The 20494-nt window shown below is 31.7% G+C and overlaps 2 protein-coding genes across 2 annotated transcripts; both read left to right on the top strand.

Moving 5' to 3' along the window:
• The first annotated feature begins 1537 nt into the window (after nucleotides 1-1537).
• Nucleotides 1538-4022, top strand: LOC145611245 (senescence/dehydration-associated protein At4g35985, chloroplastic-like). The gene is made up of 5 exons (XM_081666554.1): nucleotides 1538-2236; nucleotides 2850-2974; nucleotides 3086-3252; nucleotides 3440-3524; nucleotides 3720-4022. Exons 1-5 carry the CDS (start codon nucleotides 1673-1675, stop codon nucleotides 3880-3882), a joined length of 1104 nt encoding a protein of 367 aa, XP_081522680.1. The 5' UTR covers nucleotides 1538-1672; the 3' UTR covers nucleotides 3883-4022.
• Nucleotides 4023-4911: 889 nt separating this feature from the next.
• On the top strand, nucleotides 4912-10261 carry LOC145611958 (tRNA A64-2'-O-ribosylphosphate transferase-like). The gene is made up of 6 exons (XM_081667342.1): nucleotides 4912-5339; nucleotides 6780-7607; nucleotides 8790-8884; nucleotides 9104-9212; nucleotides 9745-9804; nucleotides 9963-10261. Exons 1-6 carry the CDS (start codon nucleotides 5045-5047, stop codon nucleotides 10127-10129), a joined length of 1554 nt encoding a protein of 517 aa, XP_081523468.1. The 5' UTR covers nucleotides 4912-5044; the 3' UTR covers nucleotides 10130-10261.
• Nucleotides 10262-20494: the final 10233 nt, after the last annotated feature.

The following is a 20494-nucleotide window of genomic DNA, read 5'->3' on the forward strand; positions in this document are numbered from 1 at the left end:
CTGTTTGGAAATTCTTTTTTTAAAAAAAAATTTTAAATAAAAAAAATAAAATAGTTTCACCTTTTTGTTTTTAGTTTTCAAAATTATCACCATTTTAATAAATTTAATTAGTTTTTGATTCATTATATGACATTAATACCCTAAATTAGGGTGCGTATGTTATCCCTACCTTATAAAAAGTAGAAACATACTCTTATGAATAGTGTAATGCCAATTATACCTTTCAAAATGTGTATTTACATACATACCCTCATTAATATGTAGACGCTATTTTAATGAATAGTGTTTAGACAACTATACCCTCTAAAATATTTATGTACTTTTATGCTTTCATAAATGTTAGTTGTCTTGAACATTTATACCACCTAAATATAGTTGATTACATATTTTCTCTTATTGTTTTTTTTTAAGGAAAAATTTCTCTTATTGTTAATTTAACTAATTTTGTGATTTAAAAGCCAAACCAAAAAAACCTTCAAGATACGGCTAGATATGACGCGCGCATCGCGCGCGTTCGCTGCCCTAGTACAATAAAAACACAAAAAACTAAAAACCACAGCAATATTAAACGAATCCTTAATTAGGCTTTTGCCTTGTGACTTTATTTCTACTGATACAAAGTGTGATAGCTCAACAATTTTTATTTTTATTTATATCTATTTATTTTATTTTATTTTCTTTTTTTTTTTTGACAAAATGGAAAAAGAGGCTAACCTCCTACTGACTCAACACTATAACTAAATCAAAGTGTTACTATTTAAGATAAAGTGGCGTTTAACTAAAATATTCCGAATTTACACTTTAGATTTTGATAGCAATTAATTTAATCTAAACATTATATCTACATAATCCAAGTCTAGATTACTTTTTTTTTTTTTTTTTTTTTTTTTTTGATGGGACTAGATTACTTTTTAATAATATAGATTTATAAATAATTATGCTCTTCCTATTTAATTAAGGATGTCATTTGACTTATAATATTGATCAAGTATGTGTGTGGTATGTCCAATGCAATGGTGTGCCTTAATTCAACTAATAAACCACACTTTTTATGTTCTAAAAAAAAAAAAAACCCACATTTTTCAGTACACGATCCCATCAATTTATAAGTAACTACTCTGTAATAACTAACCATTGATGTACCAATAATTCAAGAGACGAGTAATGACAATTTGTGTCTTGTGGGAAATGAATCAATCCCCCATCACACAAGTATGAAACAAATATGAATGATAAGTAGGTTTCATCTAGCCCAACGCATGAAAGCCAAACTATTCCAAACTAGTTCCATTACAAAAAAAAAAAAAAAAAAAAAAAAAAAAAAAAAAAAAAAAAAAAAAAAAAAACTAGCAAGTACCTAACTAAAGGTGTTCCTAACTTAGCAAATATATTCCTTATTACTAGCTTTTGCAACATAAAGTACGTACCACTATTTATAATCAAATTCCCTTATCCTCTCTTTTAGTAAAGCTATGCTCTACTTGATCTAATAGAATATATACTTATGATCTTCTAATCTTATTCACACACATTTTTCTTTCTTACCCCATTTTTCCCCTTAATTAATTTGGCCTTCACTACATATACATATTACATATATGCATGTACATACCTTAGCTAGTACTCCTACCTTAACTCTTCCTACATATCAAGAACCCTAACAAAACTAGCTATGAAGTCTTTTAGTCCATTTTCATCAAAATCGCGCTCATCTAACCAAATAAAAATCGAAACCAACACGATCAAGCACGAGCTTTTGCTCCGTATTCCAGGATGTGTAGTCAACTTGATGGAAGAAGGACAAACCATAGAGCTAGGACGAGGAGATTTGTCTATATACGTCCTTTCTGACCAAAACATACCCCTTGCAACCATCATCAAGGTCGCGAATAACCTACAATGGCCACTCACGAAAGATGAACCCGTGGTTAAGCTTGATGCTTTTCACTATCTCTTCACGTTGCCCATGAAAGGGGGTGATCCTTTGAATTATGGGGTGAGTTTCTCGGACCGATGTGACAAAAATTTGTTAGGGTCCTTGGATAGTTTCCTTAGAGAACATTCTTGTTTTTCTTGCTCATCTACGGCGAAAGGGAGGAATAATAATGATCTTGATTGGAAGGAGTTTGCTCCTAAGGTTGAAGCTTATAATGGAGTATTGGCTAGGGCAATTGCTGGAGGAACTGGCCAAATTGTTAAGGGCATTTTTATGTGTAGCAATGCTTACACCAACCAGGTATGATAATAATTCATAAGATATGGTTTAAATTTGTTGTTCTTTTGTTCCAACCACAGTGTTTAGGTCACATTTAGATTATACTAGTTCAATTACATTGTGTTTGATCTTCTAACATTCAACCATTTGTGTTACATTTGGGTTATGTAAGCTAACTAAGAAAGCAACTAAAAAATTGGTGTACTTTTTATTAATTTTTTTTTTTTTTTTTTTAATTACTGGTGTAAGGCCTTTGAAATATAATGGCTACCAACTATTGTCGTAGTTGGGTAATTACTGGTGTAAAGCCGATAAAAATGTTATATTAAGGTCATGGGACTTTAAAAGTAATAACCAAATTGGAAACTTGAATTATAATTAAGTCCTCATTTAAGAAAACAAGAAGAAAAAAAAGAACATGGCATAGACTAAAAAAATAAGAGGGGGGAGGGGGCCGGGGGAGGGGGAAAATGGTAGAAATTGTGTATGATATTAGGCGGATTGGACCTTAAAAAAGTAATGGATAACACATTAACACACAAATGTTATCATAATAAGGTTTTATTTTTAAATTTAAATTGTGGAACTATCAAGCATGTATGGGACGTGAAAAAGCTCGATGCGATTTTACTAGGTGCAAAGTGAAGGGAATATGATTCTTAGCCAAGAGAACAACAATGGGAGAACCACACTTGCAAAGACTAAAAGCAACAACAATACTGCTGCAAAAAACAATGCCATGAATCAAAGCATAAAGCGGTAAATTATGTCCTATAATTATTTCCTAGTGATTAATTAAAAAGAAGTAGCATCAATACTATGTTTATCCTTAATTAACTTTGTACCGTGTTTGGATGGTTGCATAATTAGTGCAAGAAATTTGTCAAATGCAACACAACAAATGAGCAAAACTATGCTAAATGGAGTTGGGATAGCCACTGGATCAGTGATGGGGCCCTTGGTTAATTCCAAACAAGGCAGAGCATTTTTCTCTATGATGCCTGGAGAAGTTCTCCTAGCTTCTCTTGATGCTGTTGGTATGTTAATTATTTTAACATCACAATTTCATGTGCTATTATAGGTTTAGGAATTACTAGTATTGTATATCAATGAGCTAGGTTAGGTTTATTTAGGGTTGTGCGGCAAAAGTAGTTGTTATATTAGGTATGAATGTATGAATCATGAATGCAATTATTTAATGTAATTGTCAAATTGATTGCACAGATAAGATAATGTGTGCTGCGGAAGCTGCTGAGCAACAAGCTCTCCAAGCCACCTCCGGGGCTGCGGTTAGGATGGTTTCCAACAGGTTTTTTTAATGATCACTTTATCACCTTGTGACTAGTCACATATAAGACTTTGTGTATTATTATTGTTATTGTGAGACGTGAAAATTACTTGTCTTTAGAAAATAAAAGACACATTTTACGCGAGTAAATCTTACTTTGATTGTTGTTATGTTTAACTAATTTCACGAAATTTTATCATTTTATCATCTTAATAGGTATGGAGAAAATGCAGGGCAAGCCACGGATGATGCCCTTGCAACTGCTGGACATTGCGCTGGGACAGCTTGGAACATACTCAAGATTAGGAGAGCTATGAATCCAGCTTCTGTGGCCAAATCTGGGGCTATTAGGAGTACAGGACATGCTATCAAAAACTGAAGAGTAATAATGTATGAAATAAATTAAAGGGACGATATAATTTGTAATCGTGATACTAGTGTGATGTGTGTACTTTTTCAGATTGCTATTGGTTTTAAAAATTGCTAATACTACGTACTATACATCATTTTGACTATACATGTTTCTATTTATTTTAAATATTATCAATAATTATTAATCTATTTATGAGACGATAAAGTTTTCAACACTAAATTTTTTGTAATCTTTTAGGTATAAATCATAAACATTATTGCTTACTTTGTATTAAAAAAATATGCGGATAGAGTATATCGAAAACCTGTATAAGGACCCATAAATCTTCCCATGTAAAAGTTGGCTTTATTTGAGAGTGAGGGATAACTCAAGTGGTTAGAGCTTTCCTCCCTTCTAGGAGATCCTGGAATCGATTATCACCCCTGCCCTTGTGGCTCTCTAAACACCAAAAAAAAGTTGGCTTTATTTGGTTCCAAATTAGTAAACGAAAGAAAGTTAAAGGAAGGGAAGGGAAAAGAAAGTAAGAATTAGTTCACGATTATCAATGGAAATAATTTATGAGAGTTATAATCTAATTATTTTTTGAAATAAAATTATAATTCAATTTGTAAATATGAATAATTGGTACTTTATCGAAAATAAAACTCTAAATTAACAATTTTATTATAAAATTCTATCCAAATTTGATTGAAAATAGAATTCTAAGCTAACTTTTTATCCTACAAATTGAATTATACTAGTATATAACTATATCCTAAGTTGCGCAACACTTAGGGCCTGTTCATATTTACTTAATTTCAGTTCAGTTTGGTTCAGTTCAGCTCCAATCAGTTCAGTTCCAATCTGCTCAGTTCAGTTCAGTTCAGTTCAGCTCTTAATTTCCCTCTCACATAAAATATTCATTTCAGCTTAATTCAGTTCAGTTTCAGTTCAGTTCAGTTCCAATTAGTTCAGTTCAGTTCAGCTCCAATCAGTTCAGTTCAGTTCAGCTCAGTTCAGTAAATATGAACAGATCCTTAGCGAAAAATTAGAATGTCAAGTGTTGATCTCTCGTTGCCTGGCTAAAAGAGTTTTTTTTTTTTTTTTTTGAAGGAGTATCTTTATTCTTCTTCCTCCCAATTTCTTCCCACCTAAAAGGCTTACCAAAAGAAAGTACATACTATTATCAATGGAAATAGAAGAGGAAAACTTGAAACAGAGCATATACAAAGCATCAAGAAGCATAAAAAAGAGAGACAATACTTTGTATAATGCCTTACTCTCAATCTACCATGACTCCATTTTTGTCGGAGAGATTTCTCAACTATGGCCTAATCTTCCTCTTGTTGCTAACCTTCGTTGCGGTTTATGGTATTCGCCTCGATTCAATGGTGGCACTTGTTACTTCAAATCCACTGATGGTCACTCCAATAATTGTTCTTTCAACACATCCCGCCTCAATCTTCACCTCGCCCTCCTCGCCGGTATATAATATTCGTTATTACAAATAATAAGAAACGGAGGTAGTAAAAATTAATAATCGATTGTTTGATTTTGTACTCCGAAAGTAACTTCAATGTTAATTAGTAATTGATTGTTTGATTTTGTACTCCGAAAGCAACCTGAATGTTAATGTTCTATAAATTGTAAATGGTATGTTCAGGTGTTATACTGGTATGTGTTACACTGCCCATGTATAGAGATTATATATACTACCTCCGTTAAGTATTATTTGCAACAAAGAAATATTTTATATTTCACAAATAATACCCTTTATTGCAAATAATAATTAACGGAGGTAGCAGATATTATCAATTGTTTGATTAATTGAAATATGCTCATTCTTATGGTCTAGATTGCGCCTTTTTGGTTGAATTGGCTGAACCAATAATAGCATTAGAACTCTAAAGATCATTATTTGCTGCTTATTAATCTGGGTTTTAATCCTTTAAACGTTTAATTTAGAATTATGAATGAATGGGAAAAATGTAGAATTATAGACAAGCTCTAATGGAGATTACTAACTTAACCACAATTCTGGTTGAATAATGGATTCAATGATTCATTGATTAGTTTGGTTAAATTGTAGTGTGTTTTATTGCTGAATTAGTCGCAGAAATATAGAGCTGCTTGAATCTCGAGTTTGATTGGAACAAAAGATTTAAGGTGCTATGAAATATATTGTTTTAGGTTCCTTCAAAAAATATTATCAAGTCGGACTGTTGTGTTTTTTACGGACTAGTTTAGCTGAGTTTATTGTAGTGGTAATTGGATTCTTGGATGTCGAATACCAATGGATTTGGATGGAACTTGGAAGAGAATATATTCTTTTGCATCAGTAACATAAGTTGGTAGTACTTAGTACCAATTTATGAAATGGGTAAATACTACCTTGAATCACCCATTTTTGCTTCTATGTGGCATAAAGATCAAATTGTTAAGAACTTAAGATTGAATGGAAATTAATAAAGCGGATACTAAGAAAATCTTATAATTGAGTGTAAGAAAAAGGATGTGATTGGATAAAGAAAGTGATTAAACAGGCAAAGAAAATGCGAAGTTTTCTGGGATGCATCAAAATGCTGGGCATAGGAGTAAGCAGTAGAATAATAAGGGGGTATATGAGATTTGAAGACCTTTTACTTCTTGAGCATTGCTGTTTTGGAACTAAAATTGTTTAGTACCAAGATAACAATTGATATCCTTAGTCATTTGTCGATGCTTTATAGAAGACTTAAAGGAGGTGAGTAGGTGACTAAAAGTCCGAATGATCCTACTAGTTTACTTGAGAACATGAGATGCAATTTTGTTGGTCCATATGGGTTCATGCTCTGTGTCTGTGTGGGGTTTTTTTTTTCAGCTTTAGTTTTAGGATGAATAAATTATTTGTTGATTTTTTTTTTTTTTTTACTATCATTGTGTAGGGAACAAAGGTGGATGTACAATTGTTGATTCAACTCGAAAAGGGAAGCGATTTCCTGATAGCATGTCAAAGACGATACCTGTTTGGTCATGTGTATTAAATCGCGCTATTCAACGGTACAGAAACACCATGATACATAAACATTTCTCTGATGCAAATGAAGAAAAGGCTAAAGAAATTTCAAATGATTGGGATTGCTCCTTGCATCTACCTTTATGGGTTCCTAAGACAGAGAAGGCTTCTATTGAAAATCGCCTTGATGATTTTACTGCACTGTTGGAAGAGAGTGGTGCTGATATTGCTTCACTTGCAGCATCCTTAAGAAAACCTCTACGCCCCTTATGGATCTCCCAAAAATCTGTTATATGGTTAAATGAGGTCCCTGATCATGATTCTTGGGATTTCACACCTCTAATACTTGTTTCTGGATCCTCCTCGACTGGTTTTCTTCCACAAAGTACAAGCTCTGAGTTTAGTTGGAACTATATTCCTGGGGCAGGAGATGATGAAGAAAGTTGGGCTAGGGGCTTAACGCCCGATCTTTTTTGGAATCATGTGTATGACCTCATAAATTGCGGGCCTGATTTGTGTAACAAGAAAGTTTCTGAAATAGTCGAAAAGGACAGAGTATATCGATTACAACGAGGACAAGATGCTCCCCAAATTTTGGTGAAGTCTAAAAAGTCTTCAGAGAGCAATGGACATCACGAGTTGCCATTGCACTCAGAGTTTAAAAATATACAGGTTGGCATAAGTCCTTGCACCAAAAGGGATTCTTCAATATGTTGGTTGGGATTGACAAATATCGCTGTGAGCACAACTCATCTTGGTTAGTTTGATTTCATGTTTTTCTATGTTGGTTCTTTGTGATGTTGATTCTTTTTTACCTTCAAGTCTGACTATCTGACATTACCTAAAAAGCAAGATAACTTTAACTTTCCTATAGTCTTAGGCCTTCCCTGACCTGATTTTGTTGTCTGCTGCTTCTCCATGTCATTTTTAAGATATTCTTGTTCATTTCCCTGTATTCCTATAATTGTCTTGGCTATGCTCATTCTGAGCAGTTTGCTGTCCTTGATTTTCTCTGCTTTTATTTGCAATCCATGATCCAATAACATTCAAACGGCCAAGCTGCACGAAATCTATTGAGTGCTTGCCAGAGCAATACTATTCTCTAAATTTAAGTACTAAACTGTTATGAGGAAGAAGGTTCTCCAGAGTATCATCAGAATATTGACACAACACACTAACTGGATTCACCTGCACTAGTTTTCACCTTTATTTCATTTGTAGCTGATGTGTAGCACATCACCAACCATAATTTCTCTTTTCCTTCATTTGTTACTGATGTGTTGCACATCACCAACCACAATGTAAACATAGTTCAAAATGGTTGTAGTATAATCACTAACTTGTTTTTATGAAATATGTTATCATATCTCCATAACAACACTTATATTATAACTTGAAATAGATAGAGTAAAAAAGTATTATGTTTATTCATTTTTTGTGCCAAGTTTCCCTGTTTATGTGACATCCGTCAATTCTCTCATAGTTTCTGTAATAGACTGATTCTCTGGCTTTGTATTTTAAAATTAACAAGGCAAGTAAACAAAGATGAAAGCTTGATTTTGATTGATAATGGCAACAGAGGTCACTCTCTTTGATAACCTTAGGTTACCATTCTCTCTCATTCCGCAATACAAATCTCATGCCTCTCCCATTCCTCTACATTCCTTTATATATACAAGGACTGTAAAAAGGTCTAGCTAGTTTCAATTAATCTTGTCTTTTTCTACCAAGCACCACTCTTCATGCCTCTCAATTACTTGTTGCTGCCTCCTTTATTCTCTGTCATTAATTGTATTGTCTACTTGTGCCTGCTTGGCTAACCTTACCCCCCTTCCCCTTCGTTGGTTGTAGAAGTGGATGGTTGGCTTGGCTAGGCCGAATATGATGCCATTACACAGTTTCTCACGTGCTGCTTTATATTGTGTATCTATGTGGGCAGCTGCGACTAAACCAGATGTTGACAGTATACTGAATTGCGGCAAGGAGCTTCTCGATGTTGACCATTCATATAATTATTTGCATCTGCCTATAGTGGTATGTATTGATCAATGACTTACAGACTTACTGCAGACTCCGTTTCATCTTAGATATATGTATGTGATAAGTGTATGAATTTGGAGTGGCAAATTTCTCCGTAATTATCAATTAAAAGACTCTAAATGGATAATATGTTTGCTATCTAGCAACTATTGAATTGACAGTATGCCATCTAGCTAACATGTTTTCTTTTTGTTCTTTTTCCTCTTTAATCAGAGCTCAAAGTTGGACCGATTTTCGCTGTTAAATAATCTTCCTTCAGCAATGAAGTTTGCTAGGTCAACTTTACTCCAAGCAAAATCTCTTTTAGTGTGTTGCCCTGATGGTAAGTGAATTTGCTTCAATTATGAAATTTATTTCAGTATAACAGAACATGGACACTAAATTTAATTTTTTGCTTATTGCCTTTGAAAATGCTCACTTAGGAATTTTTGTGGCATCAATTCAATCTTACTTGCGCAAGTTTTTGGGTTACTCAGCCTGTTGAGTCATATAAATAAATTCCATGTTTTGTTCAACAATGCATAGTTGTTCACTGCTTGTATTTCTTGTGCCGCTGTTTAAGTCATCTTTATTTCAACTCAAATGTGTCTCTTCATGTCTAACCTTTTGATATGAAGAGAGTTGCAAGTCTTGCAACACATAGGCACATCAACCTAATCCTCATATAACTTGAGGTTTCCAACTGATATATCATGCACTAAAGTGTCTTTCTCTATGTTTGTTTTAGTATACCATTGGATTCATTTCATATTAGGGAGTTTCGATCAGTTTTCTTCCGGCTTAAACTCTATTAAAATTGTTATATTTAGTTGACAATTGAAAGCACACTAACTATTGGGTGTAAATTTTTTCAGGAGAAGACGTCAGTGTTTGTGTTTGCCTAGCAATCTTAATTTCATTGTTTACTGAAGACGGTACATTCTTATCTTCTTTCTCTGTAATGTACATCAGTTGTCATATACAATATAAAAAACACGTCAAATATAGTACTACTTGTCTTTGAATTCAGTATCAGGGCATTATTATCGTGTTTACAGTCAAAAAGCTTATCACTTGGTACTTTGATGCACAGGATCTTTTGACGATGGGAAGTCTTTTAAAGAGACAGAGATTACTAAATGGGAAATGAGGCGACGACTTGTATTTATGTGTAAGTTTTCTACAAATGCAAGGCCATCCAGAGGGAACTTAAGACAGGTCTTTTGTTTTCTTAAAAGTGGAACAGCCTTACATTCTTAGAGCAAATTTCTGTAATAAACAATTTTCATCAATTTTAATATGTATTTGTTGTATAAGGATTAAGAACATCAATTCTTTTGTCACGATGGTTATACAAGATCAAAAGAGAGACACAAAAGACACTATGAGATACCACTGACGACTAATCTTTCTAATTATGTCATTCACTTGCTTATTTTGATTGCAACATTTTTGTGTACCACCTTGACTAATCTTATTTGTCACTATAGCTCATTCATCTTTTGCAGCCATAGGACTAATATATATGCTGATGGCCAATAAGTCTTAACTGTGTTGTTGTACAACTAAGATAGTTGCACCACTCTATAAAATGAACATTTAGTAAAAAAAAAAAAAAATGAGCATATATTGATGTATCCTTTCAAAATAATGTATGTAGTCAAATTTAAAATATATATTTGGCAAATAGGCTTTTTTATAAGTAATATTCCCTCCGTCCCAAAAAGAACGACCTATTTGGCCAAAACTTTGTCCCAAAAAGAATGACCCATTTGCATTAAAACACCCACCAATTTGCTACAATATTTGTGCAAAATTAGCTTCCCCATATAAAAATTTGATTTTCCATGTTATTTTATTACTTTCTCTCTCTATTTTTTTTACAAACTCCATGTAAATTTATTTTTCCAATATACTTTTACTTCTTTTTACTTAACTTCCTTAATTCCCGCGTAATCAACCCAAATGGGTCGTTCTTTTTGGGACGGAGGGAGTACTAGATTAGTACCCATGCGTTGCACGGTAGTTGATTAGTAATTTTTCTATTTTTTTTTAAATGGTTATTATTTAATGTTGCATCATAATGTAATATTTACTATGTTATTAAAAATATACTAAAATGATGGTTAAATTAAATATATTAATGTTGTATAAATGTATAATCATTAAGCTTATAAGTTTAGAGTGGAAGCCAAATATATGTGTATTTACTATTAAAAAAAAGGTGTATTAATTTGTTCAAAAATATGTGTATAATTAGCTACCAATATATATTTCTATTTAATATTGTTATATTATGAATATCCAAAAGTAGTGTGGAGTATATACAACAATATTGATGTCAAATTTAGGTTTCATATGTTTCAAGCTAGAAAAGGCAAAAGAAAAATAAATAAATAAATAAATAAAATAAAATAAAATAAATTGATGACATCATATGTAAAATTAGGAGGGGAAATTTTTTATGAGAGTTTGACACGTAAGCACTTTAATAAATTGATGACATCATCAAGGTTTTGTTTTAGTTAAAAATTTTCGTGCAAGATACCGGGTCTAACCTAGTTGAGTAATAAAAAGTAAACATGTTAAAAAAAAATTATTGATCCAATAGAGTAACTTGAGAAGCTTAAATGCTCGATTTTTTTAAATCGATACAATCGTATTTCATCACTGGAAAGTGCTATAAAAAAACAACTAAAAGAAAAGAAATATTTAAATCACATATATATATCAACTCTGACAAACTTCAATTATACGTATATGTCAATACAATGTATGTACTTTATATATAGTTTCATGTAATTTGTTAATATATTTTTAAATAATTATATAATTTGTTTCATGATATTTGTCGAGAAGATCTACAGAGTGTACAACTACCACCTCTATTGTATGTATCATCACATGAATTTTTGGGCCAAAATCAAAGGCACTGACAATGACCTGAGAGATTCTTCGCATCTGCTTCATATGATGGATACAGATGATATTCATTGTTGCAAGCTTGATTTTGTTGGTATGGTTAACAGATTTATTTTATGTTTTAGGCATTTATTATTAATTTCTATGTATAATCACTATAATATATATTTTCACTTTTTGAAACTTATTTTAATTAAAAATTTAAAATGTTTTCTTTTACCATGAATTTAGATCTTTAATTGAAGAATCAAGATGCAAGTATATTGATTTAGATGTTGTATTTTTTTTATTGTGAAGTTGTAAATTTTTATTTTGATTTTTATATTGTAATTTTGTTTATTTATTTTGTAATTTTTATATTTTGATTTATATGTTGTAATTTTTTTTATTAATCTATACTGGAATTTTTTTTATTATATATATATTGAACAGATTTGATTATATTGATTGTGATGTTCTATTTATATTTTGTATTCTCATTTAATTATAGTTTATTTAATTTTTAAGTTAAAAAAAAATTAATTTTTTTTTGCACTTTTGGCACCGGTTAACCGGTGCCAAAGGTGGTGAATTAATTTTTTTTGGTACTTTTTGGCACCGGTTAACCAGTGCCAATTTCAAGTTTTGGCACCGGTTTGAACCGGTGCCTTTTTAAACCCCTTTTTGGCACCCCCCACTTTGGCACCGGTTCAAACCGGTGCCTTAGGCCGGGTTTGAACCGGTGCCAAAGTCATTTTTTCACGTAGTGTTAAAAAGTCAACTAAACGAAAGTAAAGTCAAACCCAAGTTAAACGAAGTAAAATAAAATCAACCTACAACTTGGAACCATTGTGGGCCATTATTAAAACCAATAAATATGTAAAACCTTTGCATTAGTCTCATGAGTATCCATAATATAAAATAATCAAAGCATCAAACACATCATAAACTAATAGAAACTAACATGATTCCCTCTTCACTAGAGATGGCAATGGATCGGATTTGGATCGGGTGGAGCTTCACCCGCATCCATCCATTATCCTAATTGCTCCATCCACATCCATCCGTCATCCTCTTCACCCATCATCCATATCCGTCCGTCCATCATCCGCGGATGAAACGGGTGGAGCGGATGACAAATGGATGAGTACTAAAATGAAAAAAAAAACTCAGATAAACTTTAATTTTCGGTTATTTATATAATAATTTTTTTAATTTATTAATAAAAAAGAAACAATAATAACATATTGTTTGAAAAATTAATTTGCAACAAAAAAAAGACAAGTAATTTTCTTGCACATTCTATATTTTATTAGTAAAATTCTTTGATTAAAAATTTAATATATGTTAAACGGATGGGTGGATGGTTAGCGGGTGAAAAAAATATCATCCACATCGGATCTGATCCATCATCCGCTTCATCCGTCACCCGCTTCTCATCCATTTAATTCGGGTTTTCGTCCATTTATTTTAAGCGGGTGGAGCGGGTTAGCGGATATCGACTTAATATTGCTATCTCTACTCTTCACTCATGCCCCGTCTTGAACATGCTTCAATACCTGAAAAGCTTATCTTTACTTGTTTCGACTACTCTCCATTAAAAATGGGTCATCATAGGGCCAAGATAAAAGACAAGGCCAACAAACACACAATCAGCAAAACTGAGTACATAAGCGTAATTAACACACAAGCATACAATTCCCTATCAACACACAACTTACCTCGTTGTACCTGTTTTTCAAGCATACAACATTCAATAAAAGTTCTCACTAGACAATACATAATTTATTTAATGTTGACTAAGCATCGAACGGGTTGCCCCCTAACCTCCCCCCAAATAAATTGAGGTTACTGACACGGGAGCTAACCGTGCCAGCATTAAAATCACTTATAGTTGGCGGAATTCCTGCGCATAATAATAATAATAGGAATGTACAGCGTCCTATACTCCAGTAGAGATTATGGTTAAATATAAAACCCCATAACTTCCCCCATATGTTCATACTCAAGATATATACGTTCCAAGAGTTTTGGTGCGTAATCTCTTTCACTTTACATTATTTACATATTATTAAACTTGGTGATGACTCTCAAACCATAATCATTCAAGCAACAATAATTATTCAAACAATCAAATATGCCAATTTAATTCTTGAATAATTAGTAATCAAATAATATTTAATGTTGAATCCTTTTTAATTCTACCTCGGTGCCAATGACACCTTAAACGCATAAGGCTCCACAAATCATGTCCTTCGGTGTTAAAAACACCTTAAGTGCACTAAGGCACCAACATACAATTTATTCCTTGTATACATATACACTTATATAGCTCTTTCCTCATGCTTATAGCATCAATAAAAATCATATGAACCATAATAAAATTGTTTTTCAATATTCCAGACTAAATTAAACATTTAGTTTAATTAAACATGCTCTCTAGCATGCCATAAATAAATATGTGGATCATAAATTATATTCCAAACTATTATTTTCTATTCAATAACCCATCACAAATAAATCATGCTTCATAATCCATTCACCAACAACATCCAAATCATAATTTCCATTCCAAATCGAGCATGATACTACTTGTAACCAATTAAACATATCTAGCATGCTACTACATCAATATAATTATGCTAAGTATGCGAACGTACCTCAAATAAGCTAATAAAATAGTCGAGTACACTACAATAATTCCCTAATCAAGTCTCCTATATAAAGGGACAATAATACTAAATTAATTACCCTTGTATACACAATTTCCAGCAACTTAAAGTCACTTTAAATAACTTATAATAATCTGAAAAATATTTATAAGCCCCTAAATAATCTCCTCTTCAACGGGTAATTAAACCCTTTCATAAATATTACAATTTTACTTCTTTAAATAAAATTCTAGCAATATTATTTGATTAAAACACCACTAAAAACTCATCAAAATCATATCTTTATACTTGGGTAATATTAAAAAATAATGGGTATTCAAAACCCCCAAATCAATTTATAAAAGAACTCTAAAAATCAAGTCTTTAATAATTTAGAAATCCTTACTTTAATCATATCCAAATCTGAAAATAATACTCATAATGATAATCCTAAAATATAAATTAAAAACTTTATAGTTTTGATACTAATTAAACCAATATTGAACAATAAAAACCAAAAACCAAGATCAAACTAAAAAACAAAGCAATAAAACAAGGAGAAGAGGGAGAAGGAGGTGTCACGGTGGTGGTGGTCTGGCGGGTGGCCGCTGGAATCCGACTGGGGTCGCCGGCGTGGTGGTGACATGGCGGCGTGGTGATGTGGCGGAAGCAAGGGGCTTGACCATTTGGGTGGGTATTTTTGTAGATGATGAAACCCCGACCCTGCAATTCAGCATTGTGAACATATAAATTGCTCGGAATGTGCTCGAAGATATTGTTGAAGCAAGTGAGAAGGATTAATGAGCTGCAATGTTTATGTTCTAAAAGTAATTTTAGAATTAACATTTAAGTCTTTTATCATTTGAATACTCGTCTTTATTTCATTAAAACTTCTTTTAAGATGTCTTAAGCTTTTATAAACTTTTAATCAATGTTGAGCTTATGTTGTTAGTCCTACAACTGTGATAGTTCTGTTACAAAGTCTAAACAGGCACAATTTCTCACTCGGTTTTTTTCCTAATAATCTGCATTTACCCCTAGATAAAAGATGCACCAAAAATATGTTAAAGAACATGTATAGTGCACAAAATGGTCTTATAGAATTTAGACAATTCAATATAAAAATGATATTCAATATGTTAAATGACACTAAGTGGCACACAGGTCACAAGATTAATTGCAATATAAAAAATGGTCTTACAGAATTTTCCTGAGAGATTTTTCGCATCTACTTCATATGATGATACAAATGATATTCATTGTTGCAAGTTCGATTCTTTGGTACGGTTAACAAATTTATTCTATGTTTTGGGCATTTATCGTTAATTTCCATGTATGACCATTGTAACATATATTTTCACTTTTTTAAAAAGTTAAATGTTTGCTTTTACTTCGTATCTTTTTGCAGATGATGAAACTTCTAGAATTATACATTGTGAACATATAAATTGCTCGAAATGCGTTCTATGGGTAACATCTTGAATGTTCAAGCAAATGAGAAGATCACGGAACTGTAAATGTTCATGTTTTAGAAGTAGTTTTAGAGTTAACATTTAGGCCTTTTATCATTTGGATACTAGCCCTTTTTTCAGTAAAGCCTCTTTTTATATGTATTATAACTTAAAATGAACGTAGCTGGTTAGATTGATTATAACTAGGGTAAGGGGTTGTGTTGGTGATGTAGTAGATTCAACTTGCCTTCTGTTGCAGGGTGCTTATGATATTCTTACTGAGGCTATTGCAATGAGTATCTTTCTCTCAGTTCAGCTCTGCCTCGAAACCAATTGTCTTAAGCTTTTATCAACTTTTCATGAAGGTTGAGCCTATGTTGTCAGTCCTACAGCTTATCGCTTGATTGTTAATGATAGCTTGATGCCATCACACTCTTGTATTTCTTACTCTTTTTCTTTTGTAAAGAGGGAGGGAACCGGGGTGCTCATAGGTTAGTGTCCTTAAGTAGTAGCTTTGATGATTTATTCCATGAATCATTTGATTTTGCCTCTATTTAAAACTTGCTTGATTACCATAAGAGCATGTTTATCATCTTTAATTGCTAACATATGAGTACTATGTATAATATATTAATTTGCTTATGCATTCAAAATTTGAAATTAGTGCATTTTTCTGCAATATTAAAGTGTAAGATACCTTAAATTGGACCTTGAATTGCGGTTTAATCCATTTGATTCTAAAATCTGCTATGTAACTATTGTTAGGGTATATAACTTTATACCAATCATACCATATCCTAACAATGGTCGAATAGGAGGTGATATACAATAGGCTCAGCATTCACTAAAAGTTTACAAAACATAAAAGTGGGAGTTAAGGATGTTGAAATTTTAGTAAAGCTCGCCACTGTAGAGGAACTGATGCAACCATGGGAGGATATAGGAAGGGTTCAAATGGGTTTATTGAACCCACTGATTTTTTGTAAAAGATTAAAACTGATATTTTGTGAAATAATGTCTTAGATATACAAGCGTGGCCTAGTGGTATTTCTACCTTGCATTCTAAAATCTAAACTCTTGGGATGTAGGAGATCAAAGGTTCAATCCCCAAAAGCCTCATTTTTTGCCCACGTTTATCATTTTGATAACGGCTATTTCACCAAATGTCGCTGAGCACTTTGATGATTCACCAAGGTTTTCGAAATTCACAAATGCCACCCAGTTTTCAAAAAATTCACCGAGTGCCATTAATGACTAACGACCGTTAACTCCATTAGTGATTAGGGTTTAATTATGACACATGTCATGATATGATTGGTTCATTTTAATAATTTATTTTAATTAATAAAAATAATAATTTTTTCTCGATTTTCGTGACGAAAATTGTTTGGATAAAGTTTTTGGGTTATTATTTTGATCCTTTATGGATTTAAATTAAGCTCGGATTGACAAAAAAATAACGTAAATGCTCCGTGTTGTGTGTCGAAAATTATTTTGATTACCGAGTCATTTTTTTTTACCAATGAAAATTAATTGATTAAGGTTTTGGAGGTCATTTAGACCCTTTATGGGTCCAAATTAAGCTTGATAGGAAAGATGCACTAATTTTGCAACTACTAAGTATGATTTTTAGCCATTTTCCGTTGTAAAGAATTAAGATTAAATATTTATGGAGCTCCCCCAAATCTTGTTAAATATTTTTATTTGATAAAGTGTAATTGTGTTGTGAATTTTAGGCAAAACTCACAACACGATTACACTTGATCAAAATATTAATGATTGAATTTTACATTGTCAAACGTAATATTAATAATGTAACTCGTGTAGATTAAAAAAGAATGAAGGAAATACTTGATTTACAGAGACAAAAGTATAGGATTAAATTATTGAAAGTGACTAGCATTATTTTGTTATTTTAACTAATATTGGAATCATATTGTTGGCTAAACTTGACATCGTGGAATTTGAATGGTGAGAACTTTCAACTCTTTGAAGATGTTGAGTTATGACGCATTACTCCACTTATCAAACAATGAGTAACGTAGGTTCTAAATTATCATATTACATGAACTTATTTCATAAAGCAATAACATCACTTCATCATGTCTGCCCCTTTTAATGTACTTTTTGACTATATTGAATCATGGACGTGACATAAATTAGTTAATTTCTTCCCTTTACGTATGCATGGCTTTAGATATATATTCTTCCTATATGGATCGTTTTGAACAAATATCGGGTACAAATTAATTTCGTAAAATGATTGTTACGTAGTATATAATTTGGAGTGACTAAACTTATTGTATATAATATATGCTCAAAGTTATCTTTATACTAAAAATGCGTATTGTTTAGGAAGAAAATATTTTAAGGGAACAATTTTATGATTGTTGCTTTTATTAGTTGCAAAGGCATCTATCACCAAATACACTTTAAAATTTGCGAGTGATGGCTTGGATTTTTTTTTTTTTTTTAATTGATGCATGCTTTATTTTATTATGTTCGATGGCTTGGATTTTCTTTAATGATACTTAACTCCATTATATTTTTGTTTTATTCTTGTGGTATACCTTTTATTCTTCTTTTGATACATACATCTTTATTTTCCAATGCCAAAATGTGTTAATTAAGCTTGCCTCACTGACTACCATTTTAGAGCCATAATATTCTTTTCCTATTAGGGAAAAAAAACTAGCTAATTGCTTTAAGCGATTGGTGCATGATCATTGTAGCTTTTACCATAATATGTCCAAGGAAAAGAATCAAAAATCAGATTGGAAAAAAAGAGCATTTCATCATTACCTTTTAAAATTATATATGCAAACTAAACTTCACTGAATTTTTATATACAAAAAAGGTTATTTGAGGTTGTAAATTGATTAGTAATTTATTACATTGAGAGAAAAGTACCAAAGCCATATATTTTACTCTTTTGTTCACTGAATTTAGATGCGATACTCAAAACATAGAGCCGAATATCATGTACATCATTGGAAGAAAACAATCAAGCTTATATGGAGCATGGCATATAGATATTAAAGTACTAAATCATTTAAATTTGCATTGTATAAAAGAAAATTTGTTATAATTTCATACATATTGTTTTTGTAGTCTCTTTTTACCTTCACCGTACTATATGTACAAGAATTAACTAATGAGCTAGCTATTAATTTAGACAAATTTAAACAAAGCATAACTAGCTATAAAACATAAGGCCAGGCCAGGTAGGGTTTGAACTTGAAATAGATCTCCGAATAATCTTCTTTGTACAATTTTTTTAATGTGATTGATTAATGTAAATGTGACGTAACGTTGTTTTTTAAGAGGTATTATATGATACGTGACATCATCACTTTAATTCGTGAGTATTGATATACTAATATAATAATGAAGCATTCATTTATAAAGGACGTTAAAAAAAAAAAAAAAAAAGTTGTGCGACTTTACTTTCCCCTCGTAAACAGCTTTTTATGTACCAACAACAGTTAGTGGCAAGCAAACAAACAAATGGAACTTAGTTTAAGAAATGTTAAGCATATATAATTGAAAAATCTAATTAACACATGAGTTTAATGATGTAAATTTATTTTTAAAATTGCATATCACTAGATAGCTAGAGTGTATGTAGCCGGGTAGGTTAAAAATCGAAATTATCTTCTTTTTTTTATTAATGTACAATAATTGTCAATTTTTCTAGAATAGTTCTTGGTTCGGTTATATATTAAAAAAATAAATAAAATATCTTATGATAACCATATTTTAACTGATTGATGAAGAGATGGTGGGATGAAGTGATGGAGATGAGTATTATGAGTATAAAGTAATGTACTATAATACGAAGTTCTCTCAAAAAATAAAATAAAATAATACGAAGTATTTTTTTTATTTTTTTTTTATAAATAGAACTATCTCAAATTGAGACAGTACAAATTGAGTATGCTGTATGCACTATCTCAAATAGCCAAATTAAAAAAAAATGTATATATTGAGAATAAATTATTGCACGGCTTGCATCCAAGTGTATGTATTTAATTTAAGAATTTCAAAATTCCGGATTATATAAAATGTAAAACCATCAAGTGAGTTTGATATTTTAACTTTGCCCAAGAACTTTCTAGATTGCGAATAATATGCTTCCTAGAATATCAACTTTTATCGTCGGTCATATCCCACGTAAAACTTAGGCATTTAACCTGCTAAGTTAGAGAGAATATATTAAATTGAACAAACTCAATTGCTTGATTTCCGTTGATACGGCCATAGCCAATATATAATACAAGGTTTCCCTAATCTGATAAAATTAGGAAATATCACAAAGATCTCAAAAGATTATATTCTAGGCACAAGATATAGCAACTAAATATTATCATATAATTTCCTAAAATATAATATCCTCAATACCCCCCCTCAAGTTGGAGCATGGGGATTGTAAATGCCCAACTTGGAAAGAAGATGATCAAACTAAGACTTCCCAAGCGCCTTAGTGAAAATGTCTGCAAGTTGCTCCTTAGTGGAAACATAGGAAGGATCAATTAATCCCTCTGTAATGGCATCACGAACAATGTGACAATCAATCTCAATGTGCTTCGTACGTTCATGAAAAACTGGATTTCGAGCTATAT

This window comes from Chenopodium album, chromosome 24, assembly GCF_948465745.1.
Source record: "Chenopodium album chromosome 24, dcCheAlbu1.1, whole genome shotgun sequence".
NCBI lineage: Eukaryota > Viridiplantae > Streptophyta > Magnoliopsida > Caryophyllales > Amaranthaceae > Chenopodium > Chenopodium album.